This window comes from Heterocephalus glaber, unplaced genomic scaffold (assembly GCF_053883595.1).
Source record: "Heterocephalus glaber isolate CG9 unplaced genomic scaffold, H.glaber_assembly_v1.0 deba00001451, whole genome shotgun sequence".
Taxonomy (NCBI): domain Eukaryota; kingdom Metazoa; phylum Chordata; class Mammalia; order Rodentia; family Bathyergidae; genus Heterocephalus; species Heterocephalus glaber.
This window is the reverse complement of record NW_028258301.1, coordinates 4945133-4962286: the sequence shown is the minus strand read 5'-3', so window position 1 is coordinate 4962286 and position 17154 is coordinate 4945133. Positions and strand designations below refer to the sequence as shown.

General features: G+C 49.4%; 1 protein-coding gene across 10 annotated transcripts in view; it reads right to left on the bottom strand.

Annotated features, from left to right (window-relative positions):
• The window catches only part of Trabd2b (TraB domain containing 2B), a 273194-nt gene that overhangs the window by 92179 nt on the left and 163861 nt on the right, over positions 1-17154 (bottom strand). For all 10 annotated transcript variants that reach the window (XR_015452645.1, XR_015452646.1, XR_015452647.1 and 7 more), the window contains one exon: positions 5599-5745. Coding sequence is in view for 6 of the 10 variants with exons in the window: in XM_021247938.2 (XP_021103597.1) it covers positions 5599-5745 (147 nt within the window). In the remaining 4 variants the exon portion in view is untranslated. The remainder of the gene's footprint in view (positions 1-5598; positions 5746-17154) is intronic.

Below are 17154 nucleotides of genomic sequence, written 5' to 3'. Positions count from 1 at the left end.
GTTCTTTCCCCCTGCTTGGGAAGTTTTCTGCCATCCCTTCTGTGAGCAGTTTTTTTTTGTGGTCTGAACTCTCTCCTGTTTCTTCATTGACTCCAATCAGTCTTATGTTATTCTTCTTTGCATCATCTAGCAGCTGCTGGATTGATTTCTTGTGGTCCCTTACTACTTTAAAGAAATTTTTCTTTTCTGGCAGTAATGGCAATCTCATCTTCTATATCTGAAATTCTGTCCTCACATTGGCTCATTCTGCTGAGTAAACTTTCAATGGAGTTTTTAATCTCCCTGACATCTGTTTGCATCTGTTTTATGGATTCCATTTTTTTCCTATGTTGGGATTCCATCATGTTCCTCAGCTCCTGTATTTTTTTTATCTGTGTCCTCTCTAGTTTTATTAATCATATCTTGCACTATGTGCACAATCTCTGCTGTTATTTGAGAAATTATTTTTGATTTCATTTTTTCCAGATCCTCTTTCGTTGCCAGTTCAGGGAGTCCAGGTGGTTGAGTATCAGATTGTTCCATCTTGTTTCCCTTTGGGGTTGCCTTAGGTGATCTGGAAATCTGGTTTTGAGACTTATATGTCTTCTCATTTGTGGGAGGGGGGTGGTGGTGTGCTACTGGTGCCTGCTCAGCTCACCTCAGCACTCGGGCAGTGGTACTGCAGCCCGGAAAGTTCACCACCTCTGCCAAGTTTATTTTTCTTATGGAAGTATAATACTCCAGTGTATATAAAGAGCATATTTTCCTTATCCATTCATCTACTGATGGACATATATGCTCTTTGTAAAATATTACATATTGTACTTCTATAAACATGGGTATACATGTATCCCTATAATATGATTGTTATGACTTTTATCTAGATATCTCCCCAAAGCCTCTTGTGCTCATAGTCAGGGCTAGATCTAGGATATGTGAATAAGGAATAAGAGTATGCAATAGGTAATTTAGTCTGCTGATTGTTTTAGCATAGTTCTGGGTATGGATAATAGGGAGACCCACCCTGGGTGTGGGTGGCACCAGTAAATAAGCTTGTAGCCTAGATAGAATAAAAAGGAAAAAGAAGGCTCACTGCTTCTTTCTACCTGCCCTGCCATACACTATTTCTTCTCTGCTATGCCCCACTGCCATGCCACCCTGCCTTGGAGCCACTCAACTGGACTGAAACCTCTACAAACTGTGAGCTAAAATAAACCTTTTTTCCTTTAACTTGTGGGTCTTGGGTATTTTGTTCCAGCAATAGTAAAAGTAACTAAGGCAATGTGATTTTTACTCTTTTGGGAAGATATCTAAAAGGAGAATAGCTGGGTCTAAATGAGCTTTGGAAACTGCTTAGCACAGTGCATATCACAAAAGAAGTCTTGAATAAATTGTCAGCAATTACACACTTAGCCTAGGGCAATGATGACTAACATTTTAGAGAAGAGTGCCCAAACTGCAAACCACAAAACCCACTTACTTATTGCAAAGTGCCAATACTGCAATTAAATCTGAATTTTGAGGTTATAGTTTAGAAAAAACATCTCATACATTAACATCTTTTGTCTACAAGAAAAAGAATAACCTGCCATAGGTTCACCACCACTGGCCTAATGGATGGAGCTGGCTTCATCACCTTCCCCTGAAATGTCACAGGCTGCTAGTGAAGGGTGGACTTGGGCAAGGGGTGGAGATGAAGATAACAAGTAGATGATCATCAGAACCATCAGAGAGCCAGGCAGGCAGCTTTTTGCTTCCCCTTGCCCTCTCCCAAGGGTCCCTAAGATCTGTAGACACACTCAATCCTCCTTCCTGAACTTTATGACCAAAATGTGCTCTGGCACAAAGATGTATCTCCACTAATTCCTTAGGGAACTGAAAAATTGAAAAGGACAAGAACCAAAATGTTAAATTTCAAAGGCATGAAAGAGTTGGGCTAGACACTCAGGTTCCTCAGTTTGTCCCTCTGCAGGTTTGATGTTGATAGGTCGTGGCTCTGTGCCAAGGATGGGGCCTGGGTTTGGGCCAGGGTTGGGATGGATGCAAATTAATGATATCATTAGGCTTGGCAGGGGGCTTAAATTACCCTTGACAAGTTTAAGTGCAGGATGCATGATAACATTTTAAAAGAGGACATGTAAGGTCCCCAGGGTCCTAGAGAGTGAGGTCTGGGATGGAGTGAGACAAGGGGCAGGGCTCAGCCAGGACTGATGATCAAGTGCTCAAGTCTGCTCATGACACTAATCTCAACAAACCCTTTCCTTTACACATCCATTCATTCAGCTGAGACCTACTAAGAACGTCCATGGATCTAGCCCTGTGTCATGCCAAGGCCCAAAGGGCATCCTCAGACTGGGTCTGTTGCCCTCGATGAGGCTCACAGCCCAGAGTGAGAGTCAGAGATGCCTACAAGAACACTGTGGGGTGCAATGAGGAACGGGGACACCCAGGGGCAGGAAAGTTGATAGTATGCCACACGTCTTGGCTTATCCAAGACAGTCCAGCTTCATAGATGGAGATGGCTCCACATCTGCCAATTACTTCGATCCCGAACTACATTTCACTATCAGAAGTATCTGAATTTGGACAAGACATATCTGTGGCTGCTGTATACCTCAGGTTGTCTGGGGGCCCAAGCCAGTCTTCCCAAGAGGGCTTCTGAATGGGCTGCCTGTGCTGGGCAGTACCATGACCTGGGGCTGTGAGGCCAGGGCACAGGCACTTCTGAAGGTAAGAAGAGTGGGGCAGGAAGACAGGCAGGCCAAGTGTGAGGTGTCACCAGTGTTATCAACCTGGGCCCTGCATCTGTCTTACCATGGCCTCCAAAAGCCACTTCATCATCCTTTATGGTAGAGCCTGAGGCATTTCTCTGACTACATCACTCCCTGGCTTGACTCTCCAGGACCTGTATCCTCCCCAGACTTTTTCACCCCTGCGCAGCCTGTTTCTACCTGCAAATCACATTTTCAGAAGTGCTCTAGTTTGTTGGCTTGGCACCCCATGCCTGCATCCTCAGCAGGTAGCTTCCATTCTCCAAAGCCCTCCTGATTGCAAGCAGTGTGACTAGCCCTGTATCCTTCATATACTCAGCTCTTCACAGACTTCAAGGCCTCCAGCTGCAGATGCAGCACTACTACAGCTGGACCCACATAGACCCTGGTTTCAGCCCTGATACCCTGACTCTGAGCTTTCCTCTTTCCTACATCTGGGATCAGGGCTTCCCCTTAGCTAGGGGCCCAGTCCTGCCTGTGCTTCCTGTGTGGAGCTGGGTTGCTAGTCTAACCTGGGTGGGCCGAGCCATGCATCTTCTCTCCCACTTTAGGTACAGTAACTGATGGAGTTCCTGACTGCCAGGGACAAATCTGTGCTTCAGTCCAGCTGAAAGAACATCTGAGCTTGCCACCCCCACCCTATGCCTCCCTTTCTTTGCTTAGGGTCAACTGCAGCCTGGACAGGGCCTCCCTGTGGCTGGCCCCATCACAGCCAGCTCATTCTGAGCTGGGGTCATGCCGCTCTGCCACAGAGCTCCCCTGGCCTCTCCCCCAGTGGATGACGCAGGGCAGACTTCCCACAACATGAGTTACTAGTGAGAATCCCGCAACCTTTGTGGTGCCAGGAGGGTTCTTCTGTCCTCCCTCACTTCCTCACTATGGAGTCAGAGCCCTGGGAATCCTGAGCTCCTGCAGCTAGGCCTCCAGCTCCTTCCTCTTTCACCCCCTAAGCTGCTCCAAGCACATGGAACCTATAGTGGCTCAGACCATGACGGCTCACTGACAGTCTCTGTGCCAGGTCCTCAGGGGCCCTTGGCAGTGGGGAACCAGAAATGAGCAGCACACCCTTGTGCTCAGGAGAGCATGTCCTAGAGGTAAGGGTGGCAGGCACAGACAGAACATCCTGGTCCTGGCCCTCCATGCCTGCAGCCTGAATGAGCTCTCGGCCCTCCCCTGCTACCTGTCTCTGGCTTGCTTGCACACGGCTTTCTCTGCTGGGACGTCCCTTCTCCTGTCAATGGTCAACTTCAGGTCTTCTATGGCCTCTCACCTGGCAGAAATCTTTCCTTTTGGTCCAACCTCGTCTGAATTAGCTGCCCCTACCACAGGCCCTAGTAGCACTGCTGCTCCCTCGATCAAGACTTAAAGTGAGCTGCCAGGACTTCTGGACTCCTCTGGCTCCCCGGGACAGGGTGAGCCCCACCAGGGCCATTCTGTCTGGTTCCCCACCACATTCCTTTGCATAGCACTGGGCCTGGGATTGACAGCTGATTTCACCCATTCATCCAGCCAGTATTAACCCAGTCCTAGCCTGGGCCTGTGACCAGCCAGCTGGCAGATATCAATGAATATCAATGAACAGACTCGAATCCTACCCTTATGGAGCTCTCATTCCAGTGGGAAGGAGTCCCATAAGTAGTCTCTAGTGGACATGTCGGGATATGTCCTGTGGGTGGATCTTCCAGGTCAGGGCAAAAGTAGAGGACAAGAAGGAAATGAGAGGGTGAGACTGGGGGTCAGGGTGCAGTTCGAACAGGGTGGACAGGGCAGCCTCACTGAACTGAGGTTTTTTGAGTAAACTGGGGGCTGGGGAGCGGGAGTGGCCCTGGGAAGGGCACTGGGTACAGAGGGAGCTGTCAGTGTGAAAGTGGAAGCAAGTGAGGCGGGTTCCAGGAACAGGGAGGAGTCCTGTGCCGCTGCGGGGTGTGTGGGAAGAGAAACCTGGAAGAGCAGGCACAGGGAGCAGGGACAGAGCTCCAGGCACACGGGCCATTGCAGAATCTCTAGCTTTTACCCTGAGGGAAATGAGGAGCTCAGGTAATTGTCCTGAGGAGGGGAGTGGCCTCTTCAGCCTAATTCAAATGCTTCTTGAATGAATGGCTAGTGAAGCACCACTTCTCAGGAAGCTGGGACCACAGGTGCCTGGGGATACTAACTCCATCCAGGGACCAGGAAGGTGTCTCAGAGCAGGTATCATTTGACCTTGGCCAAGTGGAGGACCCCAGGGGAGGGAGGAGCCTATGGAGAGGCACAGAGGCAAGAAAGGAGCAGCTACATCAGGAGAAGAGCTGATCCTCCACAGGTTCCCAAAACAAGCAAGGCGGGAGGCCTGGGCTGGGACAAGGCCGGCCAAGGTAGGTCCCAGAGGGCCTTCAATGCTAGGTGAAGGGTTTTGGAATTTACCCTGGACCCCTACTGGTTTAGTGGTAATGTTTCCTCTAGGACTTAGATCTGGGCAGAAAGCCCTGGGCTGGACTCAAGTCCAACCTCAGAATAACTAAGGGCTTTCATTTCCCTAGGCCTTAGTTTCCCCAGATGTTGAACTGAACCTTTTAGAGGGCTCCCTGGCTTCACAGGCTAAGCATCCAGCGTCTCAGATCCTGGAGTCACACAGACTGGCTCAAGCTGCTGCAATTGATTGCTTGGTAATCCAATAGCTAATAAACTGTGTGGCCTTGAGCAATCTCTTCCCTTCTCTGAGCCTCAGTTTCCCCATCTGTAAATGGGGGTAACAGTAGCCCCTGCTTCTCATGGCTGGAGAGGATAGGTAGGTTCCTGTGGGCCCGGCTTGGAGTCTTTGTAGCTGGTGGCCCAGAGGCTATCGGGCTGTGGAGTGGAGGAGCCTCACCTGGGATGTGTCATGGTTGAAGATGACAGCATTGAGGTCTCCACAGTTGTAGTGCTTGATGAGGTCCTCCGTGGTGTAGGGCGCCTGCAGGCTCCCGGCCCGCACACTCTCGTGCTGCAGCAGGGTCTGGTTCAGGGCAAACAGCACCTGTCCAAGGGAAAAGAGGGCAGTCAGGGTGGTGCTCAGGGCTGGCTGTCCTCCCGGACTGGCCCTCCTCCCTCTAGACTTGGATGCAGGACCCACCATGAGTTGGCTCAGCAAACACATCCACACTTTCTCCTCTACCCTCCACTCTGGGCACTGGCTCTTGCTCTGATCTCCAGCCCTTGTGCACACAGGCCCCCTCCTGCTCCTGGTCTCAAGAGCCTAACTAATGACGGGCAAAGCAAGGACCCTGCTGTGACTGGGTCTGAAGTTTTGGGTGAGTTTTTCTCTTGGTTCCTTTGTTTTGTGTGCTTAGAAGGATTCTGGGATAAGCAGGGTCATTCATTAAAAGCACATGTCAACAAGGCAAAACAAAGACAGGAATAAACATAAACAGAAGTCCAGTTAGGCACCAAGGCTCACCCTAAGGGCCCTCTTCACCCAAGGAAGGCCTGAGGGGCTGGGTCCTGAGAGCCTAATCCACACTCTCATTCATCAGGCATGTGTGTCCTCAACTCTTCTGTCTTATGGCCACTGTGCCTGGCCCTGGGGATGCAGCTGTCCACAGTTAGAGCTGTCAGGGGTCAGGGTCACCTGCAGTGCTATGCAAAAGTCAGGTGCTCAAGCTCCACCCTCTAAAATCAGAATCTCTGTTTTCCATAGGCTGCCTGGGCATTTCCTGAGCAGCCCAACTGGCTGTGATATTTGAGGGTCATGACTCTCATGGTGCCTAGGGTACAAAGGCCCTGGAAGATTGCCTAGTCCTGTATTCTCATTTTAGATGAGGAAACTGAGGCCCAGGAAGAGGAAGGCATGTTCAATCCACGAGGCTGGAGCTGGAGCCAGATTCATGGGAATAAGTATCCCAAAAGCCGTTGGTCAAGGGGAAGGGGAAACCAGATCATTAATGGTTATTTCCACCAGTGTGCGGAAAAACTTGTGATTCTCATGCAGAATGATAGAAGGTGATCTTAGGCCTTCTGTTCCATCTACGTCCCAGCTGCAGCTGGTTCCCTCAGTGCTCAGGCTCTGCTCATTCTGTTTGCACAGTGCCATGGATGAAAAGGCCCCAAGCTCTCGGCTCATGCCTTTTCAGGCCCAAGCATCTCCCACTGGATCCGTTACAACAGCCCCTCCCAGCATCCATTCTCTTCTGTTACAGTCATCTTTTGAAAGGACAAACCAGATAGCTTCCTTCTTTTTCTTTTTTGTCCAAAATGTTCAGCATCTCTCCTGTCCTCAGGTCATAGGACTAGCTTTCAGTAGAGCTCCAAGGTAGGCACCTGGACCCCACCGTGGTCAATAACCACATGTCTTACATGGCCTTCATGCCTCTTGTTATGGTTTAGAAGTAAAATGGCACCCAAAGCCTCATTGTTTAAAGGTGATTGGAGCACAGGGCACTATACTGATTTGCTAAATGTGTTATTAAGAGGTGGAGTCTGGTGGAAAGAGGCAGTTCACTAGGGGCATGACCTGGACAGGTATATTGCCCTCCTGGAGCCTCCCTTTTTTCTCTTCTTCCTGACCATTGTGATGTGAGCAGCTTTCCTTCACCCAGCCCCTTCTACCTTGCCATTTCTGCTTGGAGCCAGCCAACCAGGGACTGTAAAAGTGAGCCAAAAGAAACCTCCTTTAATTTATGAGTGTTGAGTATTTTGTCCCAGCAAAGAGAAACTGACTAAGATATCTCCCAGTACTAAACCACTCCACGTTGTTTAAACAAAACAATGTCCTGCCTTGGTCCCTCTATATGCCCCCTTCTGTCTGCTGGGAAGATCCTGCCCTTCCATTCTCTATTTCCCACTTGCAAACTCCACTTGGCTACCTGGGGTTCACCCAGACTTCTTCTCCAGGGACGTTCTCTGCCCACCTGATGGCTGGGTTAGGCTCCTCCCTTTGGCTCCCTGGGTCTCCATGGGAAGTAGCTGAAAGATTAATAGCCTCCAATCTTTACCTCTCCTTGCACTCATGCTCCTTGCCATGGGATTTTGTAGCTCCCTCTCATTTTAACTTTGGACTCTCTTCAGGCAACGGCATGGCAGGAATCTTTACAAAGTAGGGTGTCTCAGTTACTTTTCACACTGCTGAGTCAAAATATCCAATGCCCAGAAGTTAAGGAGAAAAGGTTTATTTAGCTCACAGTTTGTGGAGGTTTCAATTCATAGTAGGCTGGCTCCAAGGCAAGATAGCATGGCAGAGGGGCATTGCAGAGGAGAAACAGTTCATGGCAGGCAGAAGGCAGGAAGGCAGCAAAGCAGTGAAGTAGTGAGAAAGCAAGCAGCAAGTGGCCATAGCAGTCTACTTTCTGTCCCTTACATTGTATCTAGGCTACATGGCTTTGGAGCATTAGTACTCACACCCAGGGTGGACCTTCCCATTATCCATACTCAGAACTATGCCAAACCCAGCAGTACACTAATTTAGTAATCACATACTCTTAATTGTAGCTGGATCCAGCCACCTCTGCAAAAGCCCCATCTGTGACTACATGAAACTTTGGAGGGACATCTAGACATAAGCTACAACATAGGGCAAACGCTTGTGTGCTACTGCTTCTTCACATATGTCTGCCATGGCCTTGAGAACAGCACAGGTCAGCCTACTGTAGGATGAGACCTAGCCTAGCTAATAAATAGGTGGTGACTCCCAGACGTGTGAGCCCAGGAAGATCAATAGAACCTATCCACAACTGGCCCTAGCTGAGTGAGCAGTAAACCCCACTGTTGTTACACAGCATAATTATGGTGACAAGTGATTGATGTGTTATACTTTCTTCCACCATGGTGTGAATATTACCTTATCATTGCTGTTTAGCTCCAGCCCCTCAGTAGGCTATCAGCTTCTTGAAGTCAGTAACTGCAGCTTATTCTTGAATCTGTGCATTCAGGATTGTGCCAGGTAAAGAAGATGTCACTTCTTTCCTTCAGTGTCTGGACATCTGCTGTGGCCACTTTATAGTTCAAGGATGCTTGCTAATCCCTTAAGAATAACCCCTAGAACTCGGCATTTTTATCTGTGTTTTGAGGCAGGATACTACCATGTGGCAGAACTTCCAACCAAGACACATAATCTGAATTTAAAAAGCTCCTAAAATAGGTATGCATGCCCTGGCCAAATTGCTGACATAGGCATCGGGGCCAAGCTTGTGCTTGTGAGAGCCACTCCACTCATCCCCTCCCAGTTTGTTAGCAGCTAGGCAGGAGAGCTGGATGTATGGGATGCAGAAGCCCAGGCTTCTCTCCCTAATGAGCTGGCTGGAGATGAGGTCAGACCTCCACCCCCACCCCATCTCAGGGCCTTCTCCAGGCCTTTGGGCTCTGGCCACCACCACTGAAATCTGATCTGCAGCCATCTGGTACAAGGTGTCGATGGCAGCATGGTGGCTGGGGATGGATTACAGGAGGCAGTGGCCCTGTTACTGTGGACATTGCTATGGCAACAGGCACTTCCTCCCACACACCCATGCCTTGTACGAAAGTGACCGTGTCAAACTGATCCCGTCTCTTCCTCTGAGGGCCTTGGACACAGACTTCCTGTGACCACACCAGGCCTCTGCACACACCTGCCTGGCTACTTCTTGGATCAGCTTGGCCAAAGCACTGTCTGACCTGCAGTGAGGTCATTGGCCTAGGTGTCAGAAGACCTGGCTGGAGGGGAAATGGCTCCCCTGGACCCTTCTTAACTCATGGAGTCACTTCTGCAGTTATGTGGCCCTCACACTGCTGGGAGGTGTTCTAGAGGATTAAGTATATTACAATCTGTAGGGTGTTAAGAACAGTCTTGGCAGGTAGTAAGTGCTGAATATGTGTTGGTTTAATAAAACTTAGTAGAAAATAGACCCAAACATTCCCGGCTTAGAGCTCAGAGCACGGAGGGGCCCTAGAGGTCATCTCCAGAGGAGTTCAAACCATTTTTAGCCATGGAATCCTTTTTTGTTGTTGTTTTCCAAAGGAACTTTACTCGGAACTCTAATGTGGAGCAGATAAAAATGGTAACTTGGCTGATTGATGTAAGGGAGACAGGCCAGGTCAGTGCCCCCTGTATCAGGAGCTCCATGCTTGGGTACCCTGGTGTCCACCTTGAGAATCACTGATCTCCCCTATGGCCTCATTATATGAAAGAAGAGAGGAGATAGAGGTCCCAGAGCAGGTAGGCTTGCCCAAGGTGACACTGTGAATGGAAGCAGAGGGGGGTTCAGTCTGAGTGCTCTGATTCCCAGCTCAGCCCTCTGCAGGGCCCCAAACTGAAGGTTGTGGTAGGATCTCCAGATGTCCACTGGCACGATCCATGTTTCTCCACATCCACTGTCACACACATTTTCTTTCTAGACCTCTGTGAAATAGCCAGGAATGTTTAGTATTGGTGTGCTGCAGGTAGGAAATTATGACTAGGCCATTTAAAGGGTCATCAGTGTGCCCCATCTGGAGAGTTACCTCTTAGTTACAGCTGCCCACTAGGGCCTCCCTTTGCTCCCTCAGGAGACAACCAGCAGTGATAGTGCCCTCATTTTCAGATGGGAAGCCAAGGGGAGTCAGGTCTAAGGCCACACAGCTGGTGAAGGCCAGAGCTGGGGCTTGAAATTCACCTATTTGGTTCCACACCAGGTTCCCACACCAGGACTTCAAAACATTATGTTCTCCTTCATGAGCATTCTTGGTGCTCTCAACCAGAGGGAAGCTATGCTCATTCATTCATCCATTCATTCAGAAAACTGACTTTCAGCTACCTCTCAGCAGGGATCTGAGTGTGTGGATTTTTGGATGTGGTTTCCAACTACATGGACTCATTTTAAGAGAAGAAGTGTCCCTGGCCATCACTGTAAGGGTTACAAATGCACAGACTTTAAATGAAGTGCCAGCCCTGACTTCTGCCTCCTTCTCAGTCACCCTGAATTCCCCAGTCTGATGCTGCTCAGACTCCCAAGCCACCTTAGAATAACAAACCTTTCTCACACGGAGCCTCAGAGCCTCGGTGGCCCATTGTAGGATAATGTTTATGATAAGGCTTTGACATGTAATAACAAATACCAGGCCAAGACTTGAGCTGCCTATCCCCCCTTGTGCGGAGGCCTGGCCATCAAGAGCTCCTGTGCATCTTAACAACCCCCTTGGCCAAGGCTAGCCAGGCACAAGGTGGCCCATGGCGTCTGGCGAGTGTGGGCCAGGAATTTAAATATATCTGCGACTGTGGCCTCAGGATGGAGTTAGGCTGGCGCCAGGAGAGTGGGGACAGGTTTATTGTTCCAGAGCAGTCAGTCCAGTAAACAGTTCTGGATGGGCTGGAACGGTAGACTCTGAGGCCCATGCTCACTTGATAGCCCAGCAACGACACGGTGAGCTGAAGGCAGCAGGACCCACTTTGTCAGGAAGGAGATTTAGAAGGGGCCTCTTGCTATATGCAATGTCATTATTGACACTGTTACAAACAATGTCATTAGAAAAATCTCAATATATAGCAGTTGGAGACACAGCAATGATTCTGCTGACCTGGGAGCTAAGACTGCCTTCTGCCATACTGGATCCTCAGGCCCAAGTCCAGAGACAAGAGTGGTGTGGCAGGGAGGCTGGGGTGTGGGTCCCGAATACTGAGGGGGACTGGGCTGCTCCTCCACAGTGGAGGCAGGGAGAGTCTGTAGAATACAAGAGATCTAGGGCAGCTCAGTACTGCTATGTGATAAAGTAAACTGAAAGCTATATTGCAATCCAGGCAGATCTACAAGTGGCCCAGACCCCTCAGGAATGGAAGCTTATTTAGGTCACCAGCCAGGTTCAGAACCACAGCCAGCTGAGGTCCTTGCTGAGGACAAAGGGACCACAGAAAGGTAGTAGAGGACAAAGACGGTTATAAATACCAGATACCACCACGTGGGACCAGTTATGGGAACCAGGATTGTAACTGTCATGAGGTTTCTTCCTTATTTTGTTATAAAGATGTTTGTGTATGTGTGTGAGTGTGTGTATATCTCAAATATCTTCCCTTTCTTCCCTCTCGTTTCCTTATCAGGTAACATAGATATATTGATTTTACATCACAGGATTTAAGTCTTATTAGCTTTACATCGTAGCGTTTAAGTTACAGGATATCAAGGGGAAGAATAAGTGAGTACAAGCACTTTGTATCTTCTTCTGGGGAAGGATTAGTACATTTTTGATTGTACACAAAGCGCTGCATCACATGAGGCCAAACTTCAACCTTGTCACTGTATTGATTCAGAGATTAAGTATGGTTTAAGGTGATGCCCATGGGCCAGAGTTGACAAGGGGTAGACTTATGATGGTAAATTTTGTGTGTCACCTTGGCCGGGACACAGTCCCAGATTTAGTCAAACATTTTTCTCAATGTTTTGGTGGAGAAATTTTTCAGATGAGGTTGAGATTTAAATCGATAGACTTTGCGGAGGGGAAGATGACTCCCCACAATGTGGTTGGGACTCATCCAATCAGTTGATGGTTTTAAGAGAAAAAGTAGGTACCCTCTCAAAAAAGGGGGAATTCTGCAGCAGACTGTCCTGGGGCTTGAGCATCATCATCAAATCTTTCTGGATTTCCCACTGCCAGTCCACCCTGCAGATTGTGGACTTATGTGATGGTTGGTTCTACAATGTTTCTCAAAGATCATGTGCCAGAGGCTTCATTGTTAGCTAATGGGCCTTTGGAAGGTGACTGGATCATGAGGACTCTAACTTCATCAGTAGCTTAATTCATTAATGGATCATCACCATTTGGTGGCATTATTGGGAGGTGATGGAAACAGGAGGTAGGGCCTGGTTGAAGGGAGGGGGGTGGTTAGGGTGTGGGCTTGAAAACTAGATCTTGTCTTGTCCCCAGCCCTTTTCTCTCTCAGGCTTTCTCTCTGTCTTTCTACACACACACACACACACACACACAGACACACACACACACACACAGTCATGAGCTGTATGACCACATGTTGGCCAAGGACGGATTTAGCATAGGGTGAGGACAATCTCATAAAATTATAATGGAGTCAAAAATTTCTCTGGTCTATTGTTTTTATTGTGTCTTTTTTATGTTTAGGTAGCAAATGTGTTACAACTACCCACTTCATTTGGTACAGTAGCAGGTAGCACAGGTTTGCAGCCTGGGAGTAACAGGCTATGTGTATAACCCAGTGCATAGCAGGCTTTGCATTCCAGGTTTGTGCAGGTCCATGCTGTGGTGAAAACTGCCTAATGATGCATCTGTTACATTCTTTCATTAAGTCACACACACACACACTCACAAGACTGTATAGTCAGCGATAGATACAGATATGTATACATGCATACCTTATATCAGTTCCCACTTCTCTGGAGAACTAACATAGTAGGTGTTACAAAAAGAAAATCAAGCAGGACAGGGGTCATGGAGTAGTTGGGGAAGGAGGAGTAGCAAAGGCCCTGTGTGCATCTGAGGAGAAGCAGAGGCCAGGTGGCCAGAGCTGAGCAGACAAGAAGGATGGAGAATGAGATTAGAATTGATGAGCAGGCCAGATTACAGGGACCACTGTGGAGACATCGGAAACTAAATCTCGCCATAATCCTTCTAGATAAGGGTTACTATTCCCATGACAAAGCAGGAAACTGAGGCCTTGGAGATGGTGAAGTCACTTGCTCAGGGCCCCATGCTAGAGAACCAGAACTGGTATTCAAACCTGGGCATAGTTGACAGGTCCTGGGTTCCCTCTGCCCTCTCAGGGTCCTTACTGAAAAGCCATCTCCACACAACCACTGGTAGGAAAGGCAGACATAAAGATACTGGTGGGGCCAAGTCCTGAGCCATCACTTGGAAGGAGAAGGGGTGAAGGAACCTAAGCCAAAGGTTGCTGTTGGAGCCCAATGAAGTAACCTTTCATGCTGTGTTCACTCTGCCCAACTGAGGGAAACTGTGCTGGCCCCAGGTCCTTCACCTATGTGGCCCTCTGCCTGGAACCCTCTCTTCCTTTATCCATACACACTCCCGTGGCACCTGGCTGCAGAAGCTCCTTCTCAGGAGGGTCTCCCTGAGCCATGAACTGGGCAGGTCACTCCTGAAGTGCCCCCAAAGCACCTGACATTTCCCAGGCCATGACACTCCCCATTGTTTTACAATGCAGTGCCTGCCCTTTCTGCTGGACAGTGGATCCTACAAAGACACTGTCTTAGTCTTCACTATTTCCCTATAGCGAGCCCAGTGCCAGACACAGACAGTCCATGCTGCAGAAATACTTGTAGAATGAATGAATGAATAAATGAATGGAAAGTCCAGTGCATCGTCTGTCCCAGGACCGTCTCTCTTCCAGACCCCCTGCTCTTCTAGAACAGCTCCCCACTGGGACCCAGTATGTGCCATGGCATGGAGCTGAGTGGGGTTGAGTGCTCTGGACCTTGGCTAGACTCATCTGTCAGCACCCTGGGGAGGGGTGGAGAGCAGCTCTGCTTCACAGGGAGCTTTCTCTGGCTTGGGGACATTTACTTAAAAGTTAGAGCCTGACAGGCTCCAAATGCTATTTATTTATTTATTCATTCTCTTTGCCCCATTGACAGCACCAAAGCAGTGCCGACTACTTCCTGGCTTCCTGCTCAGTGTTCTTCTGAGTCTCCATGGCTTCCGGCACAGAATCCTGTCTCCGGATATGAGGCTACTGAGCAGCAGGCAGCCAAATAAACACGAGGTTTCCTGGAGCCAGAGCCTGGCTTTGGGCTGGGAGAGGGGCAGAGATCTAGCTACCATTTGACTCTTCACTGTGAAGTCATAGGCAAGTCATTTTCCTTCCTTAGGGCTCGATTTACTCACCTGTGAAATGGACCAACTTAAACATCCATTGAACAAATAATTATTGAGCATTTGAGATAATATATAATAATTACTGCGCATACTAGGTGCTATGCCAGGCCTGGCACCCTTTGGCTTACGTTCAGCACCCCCCTTCTTCCAGCAGGTCACTCAGGATCTGCCCCATTGGTCTATTTATGTCTGCCCTTCCTACCAATGACTGGGTAGAGGAGCTTGGCAGGTTGGGCTCAGTGAGGGCAGAGGGAACCCAAGACTTGTGAGAAATACAACAAATAAAGCTTCCTGCTCTAAGGGAGATTTCATTCCATTAGGACAAACTTGATAATAAGCAAAGTGACAAGCAAACTATCTAGTAGGTCAGAGTGTCGGTAAGGAAAAAGTATGGCACAGGAGTGTGTGTGTGTGTGCGTGCAATAAAAGACAACATTTTAGATTAGATGTCCGAGTAAGGCTACCACAGAGTGTCAGTGAGAAAAGGACCAGAGGAGATGCAGGAGGAGCTATGTGGAGATCCGAGCATGTGGGCAGAGCGAAGGGCAAGTACAAAGGCCCTGAAGCAGAAGCAGGCCTTACAAGCTAGAGGAGCAGGAAATCTGGAGTGACTAGAGAGCACTGATAGGTGGAAATATTCACAAAGGTGTGGACAGAGGAGTAGGAGCAGTGGGAACATTTAGGGGAAAGGGAGGAAATGGGAATCTGAACACAGGCAGAACCACAGGCTTTGGAGAGGGAGTCCAGCTACCACTGGCCATGGTTTGGACCATAGCACCTGTCCAAGAAGGAGGAAGAAGGTGGGTGGAGGCAAGAAATATTCCAACTTCCTTCCCCCTGTGGTGCCCATCTATCTGCCAGTATATCCCACTGAAATCTGGCAACAGGGAGCCCAGGTGGTCTGCCCAGGTCAGTGAGAGCCAGGGTGAATCCACAGACAGAGGGAGAAGTTCCAGCACAAGGCTGAGGGGCGTTGGTGAGGTGGGTGGTAGGGGCAGCTCTCTCTGGCCCTGTGGCTCTCCCTGCCACATGAATTCACAGGGAGCCTGAGTAGAGGAATGCTGGGGAGCTATGCTGGTGCTGGGCTCCATGGAGGCAGGGGTGGAGTGGGGAGGTCAGCTGAAGGTGAGCACAGCTCTGCCTGTCTCCCTTCCCCCCACCATCCTCTTCTGCCAACCCCAGCCACCACCCCAAGAACCACAGACTCAGACTTGAGTACAGATGGGCCTGCTCCAGGATGCTACTGGGTGGACCTAGCAATGGCGGTCACACCCTCCTCCTGCCTGAGGTGGGGGCTGGTTTCTCAGTGCTTTCCTGGGCGGGCACTGGGAGGCCTGACTCACCGAGCTTCCTTTCCTTCTCATCTCTCAATGCCTGGCTGCTCCACCCAGAGACCACCCTTAAAGATCTCAGTGTTTCTCCTCTGTCCTTCAAGTCATGCCAGGAAATGCTCATAAATCCTGAGCCACCCACATGATGACAGCAACATTCTGCCAGGCAGGGAGGCTAAAGGCTGTGGGGCTGTCCCAGACTGGAGGTCTCCAGGAAAGGTGTTCATGTGGGGTCTGCCTTTGGGAGGGAGAAGGGGTCCGTTGATTTTCAGTTTTTTGGTACAGATAAGACTCAAGAGAGACCAGAGACCTAGATCTTTATGCTGTAGGTTCCTAGCCCAGACCAGCTGGGCCACCCTGATGGGCCACCGGATCCTTCTGAGACATGAGGTGTAGGAGAAACTGTCTTACTCAGCCCTGGAAGTCCTACTCATGGGGCCAATCTTAGGACAGGGCAGCCCACTGCCTCATGACTTAAACTAACCAGTCTGTGGTTCCAGGCACTGTGCATATTTATATTATTTATACCAACAGCATAAGTGAGCCCACTTTATAGACAGGGAGCCCAGGGCTCAGAGAAGTAAGTGCCAGTCACACTCCCCCAGTGCTGGGGTCTGTGTGGGGAGGGGCGTGCTCTGCCACTGTCACCCACCACGCTCTCCCTTCTTCCCCTCCTGCTGTGTCTCCTCCTGCTTCTCTAGGAACCACTGCTGATCTAAACTGAATACACTGCCCATGAGGAGAAGAGAGCAACGTAAGAGTGGGAAGTCCCAGTAAAGCATTTCTATACCAATCTATTTTCAGTCGTAAACTTGGAGCAACTTCAGAGTGATGGAGGAGATGGAGAGAGAGAGAGGTAATTGTAAAGCCAAGTGATAAGCTAATGATAAAAGAAAAACAGAGGAGGTTTGGGACCTCCCAGGGCGGGTTTCAGTGCACGAATCAAGGGGTCAGGCTGAGCTGAGAAGGATGCACAGGGCGGAGAGGGAATGAAAATGTGTTCCTGGGAAGTGCAAAGTGTGTGTAAAAACGGGTTGGGAAGGGTCTTTAGTCTCATGCCTGAGCACAGGTCTCTGCCTGAGCAGCATGTACAGCCCTTCTCTTCCGGATCTTCACTGGAAACGGGTGGGGAACTAGAGCAAGCTAACGGAGGCAGAGGAAGGAATAAAGCTCCACATGGGAGGTGGTCAGCCAGTGGCGGTCCTGGGCACCATCATTGGGATTGTTAGTGAGCAGCTGCTTCTACGGGCTAGAAGTATGCCATTTTTATTTTTCCTAATGTCTCAGACCTGCCCTGCTGACACAGCTGCCTA